Source organism: Calonectris borealis, chromosome 5 (assembly GCF_964195595.1).
Source record: "Calonectris borealis chromosome 5, bCalBor7.hap1.2, whole genome shotgun sequence".
NCBI classification, from domain to species: Eukaryota; Metazoa; Chordata; class Aves; order Procellariiformes; family Procellariidae; genus Calonectris; species Calonectris borealis.
Genome location: NC_134316.1, coordinates 14205167 through 14225467, shown reverse-complemented (window position 1 = coordinate 14225467; position 20301 = coordinate 14205167). Strand labels below are relative to the sequence as shown.

The 20301-nt window shown below is 45.4% G+C and overlaps 2 protein-coding genes across 4 annotated transcripts in view; both read left to right on the top strand.

Annotated features, from left to right (window-relative positions):
* EVL (Enah/Vasp-like) overlaps nucleotides 1-17244 on the top strand; it is a 161220-nt gene extending 143976 nt beyond the window's left edge. For 2 of the 3 annotated variants that reach the window (XM_075151096.1, XM_075151099.1), the window contains exons 5-14: nucleotides 279-340; nucleotides 4420-4649; nucleotides 5294-5415; nucleotides 9037-9097; nucleotides 11140-11206; nucleotides 12544-12610; nucleotides 12716-12778; nucleotides 15088-15154; nucleotides 15532-15589; nucleotides 16636-17244. In XM_075151096.1, the coding sequence (XP_075007197.1) occupies nucleotides 279-340; nucleotides 4420-4649; nucleotides 5294-5415; nucleotides 9037-9097; nucleotides 11140-11206; nucleotides 12544-12610; nucleotides 12716-12778; nucleotides 15088-15154; nucleotides 15532-15589; nucleotides 16636-16673 (835 nt within the window). In that variant the 3' untranslated portion in view covers nucleotides 16674-17244. The remainder of the gene's footprint in view (nucleotides 1-278; nucleotides 341-4419; nucleotides 4650-5293; nucleotides 5416-9036; nucleotides 9098-11139; nucleotides 11207-12543; nucleotides 12611-12715; nucleotides 12779-15087; nucleotides 15155-15531; nucleotides 15590-16635) is intronic. The other variant, XM_075151097.1, reaches the window with a different exon arrangement.
* On the top strand, nucleotides 824-2548 carry LOC142083164 (ena/VASP-like protein). Its single transcript, XM_075152402.1, has 2 exons — nucleotides 824-828; nucleotides 1355-2548. Exons 1-2 carry the CDS (start codon nucleotides 824-826, stop codon nucleotides 2481-2483), a joined length of 1134 nt encoding a protein of 377 aa, XP_075008503.1. The 3' UTR covers nucleotides 2484-2548.
* Nucleotides 17245-20301: the final 3057 nt, after the last annotated feature.

Sequence of the window (20301 nt, the reverse complement as noted above, 5' to 3'; positions counted from 1 at the left end):
CATTGAGGAATTATCTTAAATGGATCAACCAGCCCCTGCAGCGTCCGGCAGGTGCAGGGCAATGTCCTGGTTACGCTTCCCCAACGCGTGCAGTGGCACCGCTGCCGCCAGGGAGGGTAAAATCAAACCCACCTCCATCTCACGGGAACAGCATTTCTGTGAGGGACTGGCTCACACCACCCGAGAGAAACAGCTTGAGTGCTTCTCCCTGTATAAAGCTTTTACTCAAAATTGTAAGGAATACTTAATGACTAAGGGTTTTTTCATTGCTGTTTTAGACAAGTGATGGAGCAACAGCAACAGCGCCAGGAATCTCTGGAAAGAAGAACTTCTACCACAGGCACGTATCAAACCAAGCAGATACAGTCCCTCCCTGCTTGTCTCCTCTAGTTGTGGTTGGGTTTTGCGTGGTGCTATACAAGAGCTAGACTGCTAGAAGTGGTTGTAGTTATGAGTAGATTTTAAAACATTTTCAGCTAGGGATTTACATGCATTTGGGCATGGTTGTGTTGTTTTGCAGAGGCTCAGGTCTGGGGCATGTATGTGGAGCTAGGCAGGTTTTGCACTTGGCAAAACTTGTACAGCTGAGAGGGATTTTAGGCGTACCAAGGGGGCCTGGCCATGCTTCTTCCACACCCACGAGGAGAGCAGGTAGCACAGCCACTGCAAAAGTGACTCCATGTTTCCAGGGGATGTCAGCATGAAGGAGTGGACGTGGTGGATGTGCCAGGTCAGGCGCTCCCCATCGCTCTGCAGCACAAAGCAAACTACAGCAAAGAGGAAAATATAGCTCTAGATGCTCATCGGTGGGGATTTTGTGGTCATGAAGTAAGGAGTCTTCTGTGAGCTTAATGGAAAAATATATATATTTAATGAGCTTACGAAAATCTTCTATAGCATATTAAGTTGCACTAAGCTGAGAGAAGAGATGACAGGAATAGCTTATAACTACAAAGTATGGCTTTGCCTCTCTGAAAGAAGGCAGAGCAAGCAAGCCAAGATAGCCATCTTGTGTTTGGGCTTTTGTTTTGGGGAAGTTTTTTTAGTTAATCTAGCCACAGAAGTGAACAGCTGTTACAATTTTTTAGTTTTTGTCTTGAAACCAGCTCAGACATACACACACACCTTAGTCAGCAACAGAAGTTGTTGGACTCTGTTTCAGCAGAGGGTATTGTATGCTGTTCTGCATAGGGAACATAGCCAAAATCCTGCCTTGGCATCCGCAAGGAACGGGACGCGGCTCCCGGGGGCTTCTGGCTGTCCCCTCCCTAGCTACAAGGTGGTGACCACTGTGCTCAGCATGTCCCTTGCAGCTGCCCCTGGTGCAAGGGTAATGCTTGTGATCCTGACTCAGATTCACATGGGGCTTGGAGGAGCCTCAGTGTACCAGAGCACACAGTCCTACCCGTGCTGCCAGGGTCCTGCTCCACACAGCCCTCGGTCCTGCCAAGGGTTGGAAACCCCCAAGCCGGTGCCTGCACCATCTCCTCTTTGCTTTGTTTGAGTTTCTGTTTGCGTTTACTTTGCGGTTCTTTTTTCTCTGTTCCGCTTTGCCTTGGTTTCGTTCCTCGCCGCATACCCATCTTATTCTTTCATTTGTCTTTTCTGTTCTTGTAGTTTCCACCCTTCAGATAAGCGTGTGCTCTCCCCTCTCTCAGCCCCAGTCTCCTCCTCCCGCCTGCAGTAACTGCGCTGCTCCTGCCGCTGGTGCTGTGCCCCCGCCACCACCTCATGCCAGCGCCGTCTCTTCGGCACCCGCTGTCCCCGAGTCCGCCAGTCAATCCTCTTTCAGATCCCCGCGGAGAGCCAGAGAGCCCCCGCAGCTCCTGCACAGGCACTCGGCCTCCGAGCTGCCAACGGCCCCAGGTTCCTCCCCTCCAGCCTACCCAAACTGCAGGACCGTAACGCCAGGCATCAGGCGAACCTCGCTGTCTCCACCACCTCTCCATCCTTCCCACTTTCCCGTCGCCTCTCGCCAGCCTCTCAGGCGCTCTTCTCTTTCCTGCTTTCCTCGGTCTTCTGCTTCCCCCACCACAAATGCACCACCTCTGCAGAGGGGTGATGTCCTGCAGCCGCCTGGTCCCACCATCCTGCCCATGATTCCTGTCCCGCCTGACGGGATCACAGATAAAGCAGGCCAGGAGACCTCAGCAAATGTACCTCTGAACGGCCATCCTGAAGAACAAATTGCTTTAGGCCCCTCTGGGATCCAGGTGAAAAGCGTGGACAGGTCCTTCTTTCCACACCTAGGAGCTGCACCCTCCTCCCCGCTGCCCACCATTGCCAGCCCTCCTGGCTCCTTTGGCCAGGCTCCCTCCCCATCCTCCCATCCATCATCTCGTCCTCCACAGCAGTGGTATCAGCCCATGTCACACTGTCTTCCATTGCCTCCCCCTTATGCTGCTGTATCTGAGGTGACTATGCCCAGGCGGACCCCTCCTTACATGACTTCATCAGCCATTGCCCACTTGAGTAAGTACTGATTTTGAATGAGTTGTGACCTGTATAAAGCCTTAGCTTTCAGCTATTTAAAAAGCCCCGTTGGCACTGCCCGTGACTGCTGGAAAAAGGGCTGAGAGACCCAAGGCTACTCCTGCTGTACATGATTTCTGATACCAAGGTGGAAAAGTATCTAAATCACTCAGGACTGGTCCAGGGACCTTCTGAGCTAAAAGCAAGGCAAAAAGCAAGAATTGCAGGGCCAGGGCCCTGTAGCTGGGTTGTTGCAATACAGATTCTTACTGTATTAGCCCAGAAGAAGATTTTTATCATTCAGCACAGTCAAACTGCATTTGGCAGCGAGCTTCGTACAAAACCTATATTCAGCTGGTCCAAACGTAGCAGATGGGCTCTTCTGAAGCTGGAGGCCAGGTCTGCCGTAGACTTCTTGTCTGTGTAGCAATACTGGTAGACACTGTGATTTTTATTCTTTTTCTTAAGTGATCTTCCTGTTACCAGCAAAACATGTAACATGGATTTTGTTATAGTTACCCAGAATCGCCTGTGCTTGTGTAATTTATTTCATTCTAGAAACTCTCTTCCTGGTATAAACAGCATTTATAGTTGAGAGCTTGTCACTGTAAGTATTCCAGCAACCTTTTTCATTGCAGGCAGATCAAGAGCTTGGGTCTGCCACTTTGCATATGGTCTTGATTTCTAGCGCTCGTCTAAAGCCTGCGGAGTTAGAACAGTTACGAGTAATTCCTATTTGCAATTCAGATCGTACGTTTTGTGACTTGGATCCATTCCTGTTTATAACCACATGTAATGCTTAAATGATGTGCCTAGAAAAGGAAGAAAACTGAGACATTTCCTTGCACTTTCTGCTAAAAATATTACAGCAACCACTGGAGGCTCAGTCCTGCAGCTGATGTAAGTCCTTGAAATCCACTTAGTTCAATAAAGTTATTTTAAATTCACATCAGTCCATTATTTTGACTCAGTTCAATTTTTGCCTCAGGCTGGCCTCTAGTTAGGTGTGTGTAGTTTTGCAATTACAATTAACTGTACCCACAATGAATTACTAGCTATTATGTTCATGAACCAAAGAGGGCTTCAAACGTTTGAAGTATTTCTAATAGCAGCTATGGTTCATTTCAAGAATGGAATCGGGAGTGTGAAATAATGGCAGAAGTAACCACAGAAATAAGGCAGTATTGCAGGAAAACCTAGATAAGAAGAAAACCAGGCTGCTAATGTTAAATACAGTTTCCAAATGTTCCCCAGTCAAAACCTGCATGCCTTTCAAAATAACACTTACTGAACAACTGAACCTGTGATTATGTATCAGGAGCAGCCTGTTCTGAGAGAGCGTAACGTGGGGAAATACCCTCGGGGAGGTGGATGCGTTCAACTGACCCGTTACAGACGGGCAAAACACTGCAACGGAGTTACCCACCATCAGCCACTCCAACAGGCTGCTGCTTTGGGGAGCTCTGCTGAACCTCGGGGTGCTTGGAGCTGGACCCTCCCCCCGTTATCTTGCAAGACCAGCCGAGATCGCACGCCCTCTGTTCAACAGAAAGGAGGACGTGTCGCTGTAGCCCATGAGGTGAAAAGTTGGTGTTAGTAGAAGTCCACGGGGTTGGCTGTGTAGTTGATTATCTCCATGTAGAAAGCTATGAGAGGAGCAGAAGAAGGTGCCACTTATGTTGTCTGTGTTTTGATTTCGGCACAGAATAAAACTAGCCCAGCCAGGGAGAAGAGCCAGTTTATCAGTGACAGGGTCTCGCAGGAGGACAGAACTGTAGCTGACTGACCATGGATGAAACCACTATTTCCAGTTCTTCTGCTTGGCGCTTCCTTGCATTGCTCACTCGTCATGCAGTCAGGACATGGCCTTGGGAGCAGGAACGTGACCTTGTGTACGGGCTGGAGGAGACCCCGCTTCACGTCTAATTCGTGTTGTCTGCGTTTCAGGCCCAGCACTTCCACCTGGTCATCCCAGTGGCGCTGCTGTGATCCCTGCTTCGTCCGGGGGGCCCCCGCCTCCGCCACCCCCCCCAGTCCCTCCGCCACCCATGGGAGCCGCGCCCCCCCCGCCGCCCCCGCTGCCGGCAGGCGCTGGCCAAGGGGCTGGCACTGAAGATGGGTCAGTGTCGGGGCTCGCGGCGGCTCTGGCTGGTGCCAAACTAAGGAGAGTTCAACGGGTAAGGAGGTGGCACTGGGACTGACCGATGGGCTCTGCTCTGCTGTGGGAAAGCCTGGCGCAGCTTGGTGTAATGGTCTGCAAATCCAGCATGAAACATGGTGAAACATGCTTCAGCTGACCATAAGCTGACTTTTAAATGTGAGTTTGTAGTGCAAATAAAGCTGAGCAGGGGATGTTTGGTAGAATTTCTGCTCTTCAGAAAATATTAATTAGCAAATGGCTGCAAGTGCTCATGTTGCCAGGATTTCATGACTTCTGCAAAGTCCACCATTGTGCTATCTGTTAGTGTTTTCAGTCATTATAAGTGGTTAAAACCATACCATGCTTACAAAAACCAGCGTAGACTGTTGAGGCCTCTTAGTGTGTCCACTTAGGTAAGGGTTGCATAACCATGCATAAACATAACCATGAACAAACAGCGCTGTGGGCTTTTTCATCATTTGCCCATATAGTTGCCTCACCGGGACTGTCCTGGTTTTAATAAGGCCCATGTGGGTCTTCTTCCCAAAGCAGAACACATACTATCTCTGGTTTTGGGCTGCGACTGTGATCACTGTTCCTAATAATTAGGAAAACTAATCATTAAGGGTGTGGTTGTAAATGAAACTTTTCATTAATTCCAATGTTGCTTTCTGTCTTAAGCCAGAAGATGGTTCAGGAGGGTCCAGCCCCAGTGGGGTCTCTAAGAGCGATGCCAATCGAACAAGTAGTGGAGGAGGCGGAGGAGGACTAATGGAAGAAATGAATAAATTACTGGCAAAAAGGTTCGTACTTAGACTTCAAGTAAGCACTAGCATGAGCTCTGCAGCAAATTGTGGAACAACATGCTGTCATTCTTGGTTAGCAGCGGGTCTCTTTGGTGCTTCTTTGCGATTTGACAGGTCCTGCATAGATGTTAGTCGCCAGTGTTGTCTGGTCTTTAATATGAAATGTAGATGTTGCAGCGAAACTCTGCCAGGAATCATTGCTGGCAGGGGAAGAAGGAAGAGAGAAGAACGGAAAAAAGAAATTATTTATTTCTAAGACATATGATTTATGGTGCAGAAAAGAGAAAGTTTCCTTTGTGGTGATGTTACATTGCCTTTAAGTGGAGTAGGAGGGTAGCTGCTGTAGCAAATCCTGCAGTGTGGTAACCTTCAAAGATGGTGATAAATATATCCAGTGTGGTTTTGCCATTTTACTAGATCTATTTCAAAGTTACTGTTTTCAGAAAGAGTAAACTATGAAAGGAGCTTAGACAAATCATTCTTTATGCAGCACGTTCAGGATGTTGGGCCCAAAAATATAAACAGAAGTGCAATAAAAGGACAACATCTTGGCAGGTAAATTATTATCGATTCTCAGTGTGTTTCAGACAGGCTAGCCACGTTATTCTCCACTAAAGCGAGTTGTGATGTATCAAGCTACCAGCTGTTAAAAGGCACTCAATTATTTCAATTTTTTTTTTCTTTCTCTTTTCCCCCTGATTCCATCAGTAATGTTCTGCCAGACTCCCAAGTTCCTAGTGTTAGATGCTTTAATTTTAGCTCTAATTTTTTTCTGACTTACAAATAGTGAAAGAAAAGGATGAGTAAAATAATAAAGAGTAGGTACAGTTGTATAGTGCGCAGAGATGAAGTTTTTAAATGATGTTGTCTAGTATAAAAAGAGTTCCCAGTTCAGAGGATTGGATTCCAACTTTCATCCATGTCCTGGTCATTTCAGAAGGAATTCTGAACACGGACTGTGGATGTAATCCTTTGGAAAGCATTAAATAAATACACAACACTATAAAAAGTTACCAGCAGTGTAAAATACCAAATAGATGATTTTCTCTCTTTTCAGAATTAAAGTAGCTTAACAGCTTTTAATAGTTATTTACTAGTTCACCTTCTGATCTATGTTGTGTGGCTACTTATCAAGACTGACCTGCTGAACTGGAAGATGTCTGTAAGCAAAGTCAGGTTTGGTGACTATATGCTGGGGTAACTAGCTCTGTTCAAGCAAGCAAGCTAAATGGACATCTCATATGCTTGGATATAGAAGTCCTACAAATTTCTGTGGTTCTAGTCTAAAACATACTCCAGTATGGCTTTCGGCAGTGGGATTTGGTGTCTTCAAGTATTCAGGGTTGAATCCCCTCCCTATCTTAACAAAAGCACCTGTACTGCCATGAGCACCGTGCTGCCTCTACTCTGAAAATAACTGAGCTGCAAATCCTTTCCCAGGGAGTTGACAGCAACGGAATTGTCTCCTAAATTTTGCTTCACAAAGCCATAGAAGTCATTGGAAATACACAAGTGTCAGTCAAGGGTGCAATGGGCGCGTGCTGTTAAACTGATACTGAGAGGACTTCTTTCGGCTGCAAAACCCTTTTTATGTGGGATGACATAGAGAAAGGAAGAACCTGGCACTGTGTTTCAGGTTACTCTTACTGAGTTGGCAGCCAGGAGGAAAAAAAGATGTTTTTTTAAATTGAGCATGTTCAATACAGAAATCACCGAGTGATGAGCAGGGGATCTCAGGGGGTCTTTTCTGAGCAGAAAACCACATGCTCAGAAACAGGGAATGTGTATAATGCTGGGTAAGTAACGAAGGAAAACGATTCTGAGAGCTCAGGTGCTATAAAATATGTTTCTCTAGATTTAGTGGCCCCCGTGAGAGCAGCCCTTTGCTTCAGAACTGAAGTGCAAGCAGAATAATGAACTATCTCACAAACCGCTATAATTTCTAGCCCAGTTAAGTTTGTTGCAGGACATAAATCTAACACTGGTCTCTCACCCTGGCAAATATTTCCCTCGCTCAGGTTTGTAATCATTATAATCTTTTTTCCTCAGAAGTATCAAGTAAATATTAGAGAAAGACTATAAAAATTATTTCTAATCTAATAAAATTATTAATGCAGTTGAATATCTGTAAATAATTCCCACAGGGCACTGCGTCCCACAAAAACATGCATGTGTTTTACTCCTCTGTTTTTTTGTGAAATTTACATCAAATCCTCCAATTTGTGAATCCAGTGAGGCTCTTCTTTTGCCAGCGATATGAAAAAAAAATCCTTTGACAAACTTGTGGCAATGTTTTGAAACTCAGAAGCCTTTCTAAGTGCCATTTGGGTTTTTTTTTTTTCCTGTGAGATGAATTTTGTCCACTTCAGAAGCAAGACTAAATGAAAAACCTGTCATATTGGTGTTTTAAAAAAACAGCTGCTAAGGGTAGTGTTCACAGGTGGATAAGGATGAGGATCATCACAACCAAAATCCATGTGGAGACTAGACCTGCAGTTCCCCTAATTATCTAAAATGGGAAATTGGGTGTCTGGACAATCAGTATCTGGCACACTTGAGTACTGTTTACACCCTAAATAGGGCTTGAAGGTCAATAATTTGGTTTTCTTTTCTTCAGCCAGTGTGGCTAACACCCAAGAAGTTTTACCATGCGTTCTTCAAAGATAAATAACCAACATCGTTGTTTACTCTCATATCCAGTTGCTCCAGTGGATGGATTGCAGCTCTTTGCCACTTGCTTGTCAGAGAGTTTTGCCTCTCCTTGGGAAGCAGGACAGAGTGAGGGTCTCAGGTCCTCACACAAATTCTATAGGCACTACCAACACTGCCAGTCCTGGGACTACAGGGCTCAGGAGCTCTGCTGCTTTTGAATTGGATTTGAGACAGCAATAATGCCCCGTCACTCACCAAAGGCACTTGAAAACCCAGGCTGGTGCACTGCTTTCCTGACTCCTGGTCTCCAGCCAGAGCTTTCCCACCCTAGAGGGAGCAGGGGTCTTGACTGAGCAGAAATGGTGCCCAGTGAGGATGGACCTTGGTTGAAGGGCTTTTCTGACTGTTTTCCCATCACATGGGACCACTGCCACAGCCTTTTATCTGGACGGGAACAGGGATGGGGGATATAGAACAGGTGGCAAAATTATATTGAAGCTGGCTGAGAACAGTGTCATCACTGCAATACCCACCTGATCCACCTGTGGAAGGTTGGGTTGGTCCTCAGAAACCCCTGTGGGGATTTGGGGTTTTCCTCCTGTGTAGGAGGAAACAGGAGCCACCACTTCCTGAGCCCTAGAGAGAAGCCATCCCTTTCTCTCAGTTTCATACCCAGCCACGCTTCCTTCCTCCGCTTCAACACATTTCCTTATGCTCTGCACCCTGTGTTCCTCTGTTACACATCACCTCATAATATTGCCCCTCTCCCTGAGTCATATCACTGAGGTCTGGATCCCTCACCTCCACCCCAATCCTATGCAACCGAACACATCCAGTCTTTGTCGCGTTCCCGAGGATGAACTAAGTAAATAATAACTCCCACCAGAGCCTGAACCAGCCTTCCCACGTGGAGGATGTGTTTCTAGAGGGTTGACTGTGTGTCCTATCTCATGTTCTTTTGCAAAGGAGGAAAGCAGCGTCGCAGTCAGACAAGCCAGCTGACAAAAAGGAAGAGGAAAGCCAAAACGTAAGTGAAAGACTCCTCACTGTTGTGCTCTTGCAAATATGTTGATGTGCTGCCTTATAATCCAAAGTCCTGTGCTCATCCACTGTGTGTGGCAGGCAATGACAAGCAATGCTGATCCAGGAATAGACTTGCACATTCAGTCAAATGTAACTGCTTCCACCTTTCCTGGGAACAGCACCCTATAAGCAAGAATTGCTGCCTTATTCATAGGTGAGGTATTGTCCAAACCAGGTTAATAGACGCTTTCTCATGGTCTGATCCGAGTGCTGTAGGGTATGATAGATTCTTCCCCCTTCAGAAGATGCATTGAACCTTCTGGCAAGTTAACTTGAGATCAAGTCCATGTTTCTTATTTTAAATTTGCGGCTTCAGCTAAGCTGAAGTGGATCATCAACCATGTGGTGTAACTTTGGATTGCCATCCTCCATGCAAAGCAAGAATCAGCTCACTTCGGACCCCAGAGTGCACATAAAACATGTCTCTGGGGAGGAAAGGGGAAACAGTGTATTAACCACTACACCATTCAAACGTTAAAATATGAATTCGTGATACTTACAGTAAAATCAGATAGAATTTGGACAACTTTAGGGAACTTTGATTCATTTCTATTTCAATTGTTCTGTCTGTATGTTGTCCACAAAAGCAATTAAACAAGAGTTTTGATTTGACTCAGTCTTTACACTGAACTTGATGCAGCAACTTTGAGTTCAATGTGCAGAATAAAACAATTTTTTTACCTGCTGGACTGGTGAAGCATGGAAGATCATTCCAGTTTCAAGAGGGACCAGGATTTACGCTGTGTTCCTTCCCATGCGGTGCTTTTCTGGGCTGCTGCTCATACAGCATTCCTGTTGCTAACCTGTACCCTTGTGAAGGCTCTATGCCATGGTTGCAAGTTCATAAAGCATCGTGTGTGCCTCATATCACCTATACAGAGATATTCCCTCCAAAGACAAGGTAACAGCTGCTCAGCAGGAACGCCGTTCAGAAAATGCAGGTCTCACCCCAGTATGAAAGGTTTGTAGCAAGGGCAGGAATAAGCACTTGCACTGTTTAAGGAGAAAAGCAGCTATTTTTTGCGTGTTCCTCAAGTGATGCTTCAAGCATGGAGTTTGCCTATTGAACCCTTGATGCTGCTGTGCAACCATTGCTGTTAATCTTGCCCCAAAGCTGGTTTTGAACCATACACTCAGAGATGAAAGGCAACATTTAGCTTCTAACTGTTCAGCCTCTCCTGTCTTTCTGCCTCTGGTTCTCTCTCCTTGAAGCTCTGCATTAGGTTATATCCCCAATCAAACTTTTCAATAGAAAACTGTTTAGAAAGGTGTTTTAGAGAACGTCTGTTTAATGTGTATCTTGACTACACTTTGTGGTGGTGGTATCTTCTGTCAAAATGGGTGCAATTCCATTTTACAATGCACAGTTAATGCTTTGCCTGAATGTGTTTTGAGGGCTGCTAAATAATATTGACGTCAAATATATGGGTGAATGTTTTATGATCTGTCACACATAAATCCCAGAAAAAAGAATCCAAATCCGTGATGTAGTGTTTAATCTTCTACTCAGGAGGAGGATTGATTGATTTAGTTACATTCTGTTAGTACCTGGGCTACCCTCACTGATACCAGTGGCTATCCTGGGCTAAAAGGCTGGGATCTGACCTACTGTTCCTTCAGGTGGCTCAGTTTCCATATCACAGAGAGTTTCTAAATTTGGGAAACGGATGGTTTGTATTCAGACAACGGCAGCCAGCACTTTAAAGTGGTAATTCAGCCTGGTTTGGTATACAGGGATGAGAGTGATTCAGTGGAATCATGAAAAGGTGCCTGTTAGCAAAAAGAAAGGATGTATTTTGCCTACTAAAGGGAGAGAAAGGTTAAAGTTTAAATGGACTTGAGCCATACCTTGGCAGCCGTGCCTGTCGGAGATGCTTGGAGGAAACTTGCTTTTGTACCATCTGTGCTGCAGCTGCTCTCCAGAGTAAAAGAGGACTCTGCGCTTCATCTCCAGAATTAAGTAATGTCCTGTTTTCCTCTTTGTAGGATGATGCTAACACCTCTCCTTCACCCAGTACACGAGGTCCCACCCAGCAGCAGCAAAATTCATCAGGTATTAAATTGAACTGCTAGTGGTTTAGTTGTCTTGTCCGCCACCCCTAGACTCTGGGTTCATCATCCTACTTCTGAGTGCAGCAGCAGTAACTAACAGAAAAATTCCCAAATACCTACTGTTTTAAAAACTGTACTCGGCAAGAAATGGTGGTTTTATATGCTTCACAGCCAAGAAAATGACAATACAGCCAATTTAGTTAAAGGGGTCCAGACATGTAGCTGAGGATCTGTGTCTTCAACATTGTGCACCTGAATCTTCTAAGAGAAAAAACCTGTATTATTTTATTTTTGGTAGTGTAGCTGTCCTGGTTTATATAGTTGGGGTTTAGGTCTCAAACTGTTCTCCTTCCTTAACCTAGTAGCTTGCTGCAGTAAGCCCAATCCTGAGAGTCACTAGGTGAAATTAAGGAGCCCCCAAAATATGTTTTTCCTATGATGAGTTGAAATAACTGTATCTGAGTAGATAAGCTGCAAGCCAGTCAGATTCATCCTTGCGTCAGCCTTGGCTTTCATACATGCTAAAAGAAATCTCTCCCAAGGGAATAAGTATTTAACTATTCCAACTTCCTTTTGGAATAAAGTCATGATTTGCGTATTTTGCAAGGGAAAGGGAAGAAGCCAGGAGAAAGGTGCACGTAAATGAGGAACGAGATCTAGAGATTTCCTGGGAGTGCCTGTAATTCTTTTAACGAGCTTTTTAGGACCTCACAGAGGAGCAAACCCTTGGGTATAAAGTTGTGTGTTATTCAAGTCTCTGAAACAGTTCACTTTATTTTAGACTATTTGCATAGGAGGAGATTGGGACGATAGTAAGCATTTTCAGTAACAAGGGTTATGTAGTGCAGCTTTTGGAAACGTTTCGCGAGTTAGAAATATAGACAACATTAAATAAATTCTCTGTGGAGATTTGCATAGTGGGGGTCTTACTGCCTTTTTTTAGATACACCCACATTTTCTGCCAACTATGCAGACAAAAAACCTAGGACTTTTTCACTTAAAATATAAGTAAGTATTGTACTGAATAAAATGAGCCTTGCAGCAATTAGCCTGTATTTCTTAATAGAACTGATTTATGCTTTTCCTCCTACTGTTCCAGTTCCATGTTTTTTTAGTATCACTTAACTCTCTGGTCCCTAATTAAAGGGATCACTAAGCAGATTTTTGCCAATGCTTTCTCTATAGTGTAGGCAACTGCATTCATTCAGCAATCCCGCTTTCCCAGATCTTTCTAAGTCCTCACTGAATGAAAGCAGCTGTATAAGACAATCAACTTCAGGATTTTTTTATCATTAGAGAAAAAATAATGAACAGTAACTTTTTATTTTTGTTTTCCAGACTCTGGGAAGAAGCCATGGGAAAGGAGCAATTCTGTTGAAAAGCCTGTATCTTCATTACTTTCTAGGTGAGCTGCACGGGGGTGTCCCTGCGGCTGGCTAGCAGTCGGGAAGGTCATGCTGTCCCCGTGGCACGTGCACAACTCATGTCTCGTTTCATTCCATTGCTGTAGAAATCCATCAGTGGTGAAGAGCTGTGAAGCTAAGAGCCCCACACAATCCCACGTGTCTTCTAGGTACTGGCTAACAGCCTGGCTTCTTAACCGTCTTGGTTTGTCTTTTGGCTAATCCCATCATTCAGCACTAATGTTTGTCTTCTGTCACGTCTTTTACTCATTCTCTTACAATCTGCTTTGTCTGTTGCTGCACAAAGTGTGAAGGCAGTGTGTCATGTCAAAGGCTTGTTCCATGGAAACAGCCCCCTGCCTAGGTGGGCACAGGCATCACAGACGTTAATCACACTTAAGCAAGTGCTTAAAGCATCTGTGCTCGTGAATCAGAGGCACGGGCTTGGCAGTGCGCTGTGCCACGTGGAAGGCAGGTTTTGGAGCACCTTTTTACAGCAGGTTCAGGATGACCCTGCCAATAGGAGAAGTTTTCATTTTGCAACCTCTGCAGAAATTCAAAAGCAAAGGCAGAAATGATCCGAAGAGCCTGCAACTGAGAGAAGGGAAGTTATTCCTCCACCCATGCAACTGCAGTGTGTGCATGAGAAAGGAGAGCAAAGCTTGGTGCAGTAAGTTAATAACATTGAGTTGTAAAAAGGCCCAGCCACAGATGGGACATTCAGAAATATAGGGTACAAAAGCTGGCAGGTGTCAAAAGCCAAGAGGCCTAAAGTAGGACTCCAGAAGTCCTGTCGGTCAGAACACCAAGCTGCAGTATCACCATCCGTGTTCTTACCCACAGAGATTGAGATAAAGTTTGATGCTGGGCAGCTAAAGAGAGATTTCCTTCCAGTGCTGGTCCAGGACCACCCAGTGTCAATGCAGTACTGGACACTGCGATGGATGGATAAGCTGAATAAGGAGGTAGAACACAGACTTACATATGTTTAGCATTTACTGTGAAGAGATGTCCCTTATTTTACACTGTTACATATATGACAGTGCTGATAGTCTGCAGAGCGAAAGTTGCCAATGGCAACTACCTGCACGTACCTGCTGCTGTGTTAAAGATGGTAGAACATGCCCCGCCCGAACATTCAGAGGGATGCACCAGTGTTATTAGAGCAAAATATAGTCTCCAGCTCTCCTAAAACCAATGGGACACATTGGTTCTAGGAAATACGTGAGAGTTTCCAATAGATACAGAAAGGCCATTCCTTCTCCTTGCAAATGGGAATGAAACATGGGGTATTTAAAGCAGCCATCAAGTTTTTGCCAGCTATCTTCTATAACGGCATTCCATCTTGGGAAGAGAGGAGTTCAGTGGGAAAAAATCCTTTCCTAGTTTAACACCTGGAGTAGTGCTCAGTCTTTGCTTGCCCAAATGACTTCAGTGGGGGAAGCAGAGCAGGTTTCAAAAGCTCTCAGCGGTGACCTATTTCCGTTCCTGTTCGCTTTGATGGCATTTGTATCTGTCTTAACTCCCAGCTTAGCTGTGAGATGGTAGGAGACGTTAAGATTGCAAGATTGCAACCCCGAGAAAGGGTTGCAAGACCAAGCATACCTTCAGGAGTGGCAGAATCTCTGCCAGCCCCCAGTTGGGCCCAAAGATGATGGCAAAGTTATTTGAAGCCTTCTCTATGAATTATATAGCATGGTTAATTTTTTAAATGTTTTAGAGTTACTGATTAAAAGAGAAAGTCAAGCAGCTTCTGCTTCCTTAATTTGTTTTATCAGCCATCATCAGAGCTCAGCCCACTGATTAATACCATCCTGGAAGACCTATAACACTCCATTATATACTAGCCATTAAGGGCAGATTGGTTTTGTTTCTGGGTCAAGAAAAAGCGCCTTTGCTACACAGTGCTATCAACAAGTTCCTCTTGACTCAGTCAGGCCTTCCAAGGAAAGGTTGACTGGGTTATTATTTTCCCTGTAATATTTTTCTAACCTGTATTCTACTTCAGCACCCGATTAAAGTCTAGGTGGCCAAGACAGTGTTGCTGTACAGAAAACAGACTGTGAGAGAAAACCAGACATCTAGCTTGCAAATTGCAAATGCTGTAATAAAATACATTGTTAAACAGGCTTTATCCCCTGAAGACACCTCAGCATTTTCTAGTCTGAAATCACTGAGACTCCCAACACCAAAAAAAAAAAAGAGTAAATTAAGTTTCAGTGCAGTCTTTGCACGCCCTCCAATACGTCTGCAATAAGAGAAAGCAGCATCTTTGAGGGTCAGGCTGTGCAAACGGGAGCAGTGCTGCTTCTGGCTGCCGAACTCTCCTGAGCGGCACAAGAGGGAGCCTCCGGTCCAGCGCTCGCACACGGGTGCTCCTGCTCTGGGGTGGATTTCACCACACCATCAGGTGGGTGTAGCTTAGTGTGCATTGCAAGGAACTGACTGGCTTTTTTGTCCTCTTCTTCCATTTCTCAAGAATGAAGCCAGTGAGCAGCAGCAATGATGTGGCTATGGATGCCTTAGATTTTGATCGAATGAAACAGGTGAGTGAAAAGGTCTTTTGCACTTAAGAGATTTGACGAGCTACCCATTTTCCCCCATGCATGCGCTGTACAAGCAAAACAGCTGTTCAGTCTTCTGGTTTCCTCTATAACTAGGTGCTTAGCGAAGGGCTAGCTGGTGAGCAGCAAGAGAGCACAATCTCACTGCTATTTGGTCAAGATGTCTGTACAGAAATGTGCAAATAAATATGCCAGCATCTTCTGCGTCCTTGGCCTGGGAGTGCAGACGTAGCTGTTAGTAGTGCTAGGCTCTGATCGTCAGCGGAGGCGGGGGACAAGCACAACCGTGTTAAACTTGCATTTTCTTCCACCGGTTAGAAGGAAATTCTGAGCAGCTGACTTGTGTTTTGTCTCATCAGGAAATATTGGAGGAAGTTGTAAGAGAGTTACACAAAGTGAAAGAGGAGATAATTGATGGTAAGAAAGAGAAAAATTATTATTTTTCTCATCTTTATGACTAATTTCCCGTAGATAAGATGATAGGAACTGCAGAGTTCCCTGGTGTTTTCAGACTTCTCTGAGCAGCTCTGATTTATATACACATTTGAAGAGCAAGCATCTACCTTATCTGAGCTCTGATCGTGACATTGTGTTTACATCTTTTATTTTTATGCTGTTGACGAGCACTTTCACTCCCAACCTGTGAGAAATTCACTGGCCGGTGTTTCTCACAGGTGGGAGGGTGAGAAAGGGCCTGCCTGTAGCCCGTGGCGTATCAATTTATCACAATCAGGGAGTGTGAAATGGCTTGTAACTAGCCAGCCACACAGGTCTGGGATGAGGAGGGGGACAAAGGTACCAAACTGAAAATCCTTCCCGAGCATCTTCTGTAGACTTCCTATACTTGAAGAGCTATTTCAGATCTTCACTCGATTACAGCTTTCCAAATAGCCACGTATTTTTATAATGCGTTGAAAAGTACAACAGCTGTACTAAATGTATCCGTACCTTTTTATAAATTGCTCGGCAATATATGACTAAATGTATTTTTCAGGGCCATTACTGAAATGCACAGCAAAATACCTATTTGAAGCCCGTATTAGGGCATGTCCACACCCTGCACTCCCCATCTTAGATTCACACAGAAGGGGAAAAAGAAGAGACTGTAAAAGAGCTAAAATCCATTCCCTGCCCCCTTGCCCTAGACCTGTGTGCTAACAAAACCTCGGGGCAGTTTGCAGTTGAGGACACCCTCGCCTGTACGCTACCGTCCCAGCAGCTTGGCTGTCAGAGCCTCCCTACTTCGTTCCAGTGCAAAATAAGACATTCACATAAACCACAGATGCGACTTCTTAAGCCAGTACTGCAGTTTGCAAGCAAACAGCTGACTGCTTACCCTTACTCATCCTTTTACCCTCCACTCATCCTTTTACCAGCGTGTATTTTCTGCAACCTCTATACTTAGCATTTTCCATCACACTGGGTATAACATTATGCATTAACTTTCTGGTTTGGTTTTCTAGCCATACGGCAGGAGTTGAGTAGAATCAGTACAACATAATGATTGCAAAGCATTTGGACGGTACTAAGAATGCTAGGAAGATCGGATCATTTCTAAGTGTACCAAGGTCATGCAAGATGGTGAGAGAGGACATCGGCACTGTCTTTGTTCTTATACCCTTTTTATTAGCAGACTCAGCACACTTTGAAGCTTGCTGCTGCCTTGGATTTGCTTCATTTTAAAAGTCTTAATCTAAAGAATATTAAATTTTAAATTTCTGGATTTTTTAGATTTCATCTGACACTGCACATTGGATTTGTCAGCCTTTTTTGTATTTTGTATTTGCTTATTTAAATGTATTACCTTTCTTTTTAGTAGTAGATAAGAACACACGTGAACCATTTGCTTTTGATAGATGACTTCAAAGTAATTTTACTAGTAGTCTGCAATGTAAATGAAGATCCTTTGCCAACAAAAATGTATTGTGGCATCACCAGAAGAAACAGAGACATGTTAGTTGTCAGCCAACAAGTTCTTTGTCTCAGAGTTATCACAATATAAAAAAAATGGTACGTCAGTGCATCACAGTATCTGTGTTCATATTGGTAATAAACTGTTTATTGTCCACATGGCCCTGCCTTTCTTTGTTTCATTTGTCCCTTGAGCTCCCGCACTTTTATGTCACTTGGGTTGACGATGAAAGGGAGGTGACTGAGGCTCACCATGGGGTGGCAGCTCTGCCCGGCCAGCGCCGCAGAGCACGAGGAGAGAGCCCGAGCGTGTTACGGCTGGTGCAACGGCAACAGCCCTGCCTTCCTTTGCAGGGAGACCTGGCTCTCACCTGCCTGGCCCTCCTCGCATCGCCGGCTGAGCACCTCCTCCTGCAGTCAGGCTGCGGCAACCTCAGCAACTTTTTGCCAAAGTCAGTGAAGGGTGGTGGCTTACGGCTCTTCTTCAGGTCACCACTAACTGTCCCACTGCATCTCCTGACATCACTGAAAAAAACCCAGGTCCCATCACCTGCACTCGTAAGGGCTTCCAGTAAATACAAGGGAGGTGTTATGCAGAACAAGGCTACCGAAGGTATTAGGGGGATGCAAGCTGAAATCACTGGCACAGCACTGCTGAACGAGAGGCTTCAGATGAGTCATTTGTTAATCTCTCACATATTTCATTTGTTAATGTTATGCAGGTCTTGAGCTTTATTTCAGAGAAAGTGAAGTCAAAGATGTGAGTACAGGATGCCGAACACTTAACAGCACACACCCAGTCATATCTTTCAGGTCATACAATTTTTTTCTTTAGAGCCATTCTTTCCACCCGTGCGAACTTGGGAATTTCTGCTTGACTTAGTTTGGGGCAAGCTTTACATGGCAATAGTCTTGATACCATCTTCTTGATAACTCTGTGCAAAAGGCAAGAGATTGGAGTTCAGCTATTGAAATCTGTCAAATATTTTCCAACCCCCTCTGCTTTGCTTCAGGCCTTCCTGAAGATTTCATGTTAAAAGCCAGGCCCCGGGAATGGTTTCGGGAGCAGAGCCTGGTGCAGCAGCCCAGGAGAGGCTGTGGCTGTCCCGGTGCTCACGTCCCCCAGGCCCCACGGAGCACGGCAGCGGGCAGGAGGGATTGCGGGCCGGCAAAAGGAGACCCAGGAGAGGAGGCGGGGTGGGGCGTGCTTCGCAGTTAGTTGTAAAATGTTAGCTGCTTTGGCTTGGAGAACGTGGGCTTGTCCTTCAGCACTCTTCAAGGCAACCCCATCTGCCTTTTAGAAAACTGTCTGTTTTCAGTGTGGTTATACTGTCAATTAAATATGGGAAAAATGGGAGAAATTTGAGTGCAATGCAACGGCAAGGTCCAGACTGAGCCTGATGCCCGTTAGCTGTTTAATGCCAGCAGAAAGGTTAGACAGTGGCGTAACATTTCCACATGGGAACTAAAGCAGGCAGACATTGATGTGCAACACAATACAACAACCCCAGCACCAGGAGAAGGAGCTTTTCCAGTAGGAAGAACACAGACAAGCACCAGTAACAGCAAAGATTATAATGCTCTGTTGCATAAATCTCATACAGTAGCTCATCCGTTTCTCAATTATAAACCTATGTAATGGCACACCTGACAATGGCAAGTACTTTTCAAAACTGCTGCCTCTCAGATGATCACAACCACTCTGTGAAACTCTCCTGTAATCTTAATTAAGCTTCAGGAAGTCGGGGCCTGGCATGGTTCATGTTTTCCCTTGGAATGTGGCATTATGCCTAAGGTCAGTAATAACTGCGTCGTAATTCAGGCCAAGTGTACAGCCTGGATATGGTGTGCCCCTCTGTTAACATCAGCCACCTGCTGTAAATGAGTTTTTCTGACTCTCTTCTACCTTTGCAGGCCTCGTATAATCAAGACATAATGAGCGGAAGTTGGCACAGGGCCACTTAATAGCTGTGTGAGCAAGGTGCGCGGGGGTGGAAGGGGAAGCTGATGGGGCAGGGGAGCGGTCCTGGCATCACCGGTGCTTTGCTGGTTCCCAGCCTACAGCTCCGGCGACAGAGATGCACAGGGCGGCTTATTTGCGGTAGTGGCACTGCAGGAGGGTTTCGCCTTCCCAGACACTAATTCAGTTTGGCTCTTGCCTCTGTAGAGAAGGGCGTCCCTTCATGCTGGGCTTGTTGAGGATACCGCTGCAACAGGGCAAGCTGCAGGTGTTATACATCAGCAGAAATCAAAAGGGGCATTAACCTCCACTCCGACCTGTCATACAGCTCTTTGTCCCTCCTCTCTCCTCTTGCCAGAGCATTACTGTAGCCACACAATGAAGGGGATCTGGATTAATTTTTAAGCAAAGAGAATAAAACTATACATAGCCCCAGTGTTCTTTTAACCCAGACCCATTTGCCCTGTGGTTACAAAAAAAACCCCTCCTGCCAACTTTACTGGTAGTGGCAAGGACAAGCGCCCATGGAGAGGACAGGATCACGGCCTTCTCCGGCAGCACCCACACACACAGCCTGCACCGCACATCGGCAGGCACCAGGCTTCCAGCCGCTTCCCGTTCCCGCAGAGCCGGAGGGCTGTGGGGCTGCCCGAGCAAAGCAAGGTGGGACCATGACAGAAATGCTGATGGGAGGCAGGATGAGAAGTGGTTGCCAATTTTGGTTACCCTCTGTTTACACCATAGCCTCTGTGTCGGGCTAGGCTAGTTATCCGTAGACCACATAGGTGACTGCATCATGGAACAGCTGAGTACGGGAACTATAGAAAGGTCACTCTCCATAGAGGAGAAGGACAATAGTCAGACTGAGGAAGATAGCATAATCTTTATTATGGTTTTTATATTAACTTGCTAAGTTGGCCAAGCTTGCTAAGGACACGCAAAGTTGAATATGTGATCATGGAGTGCCAGCAACACTTAAGTAAATTAATGAAAAAGTGAAGCTCCTGACACGAGCACCCACACAAAGAAGTCAATGGAGGTTCCCACACCAAAGCTACTTCCTTTGGGAGGAAAGGCACCTGAAGAACCAGTGAAGTCTGAAGAAGTCAGAAGTCCCGTTCTTCCTCTTCTTTTCCGGAAAAAGAACCAGGCCAAAACAATACCTGTGAATGAACTGGTATTCAGCCCCTGCATCACAAAGGATCTTGCACTGCTGAGCAAACCTGGGTATTTACCCAACTGCCAAAATGAGACAGAT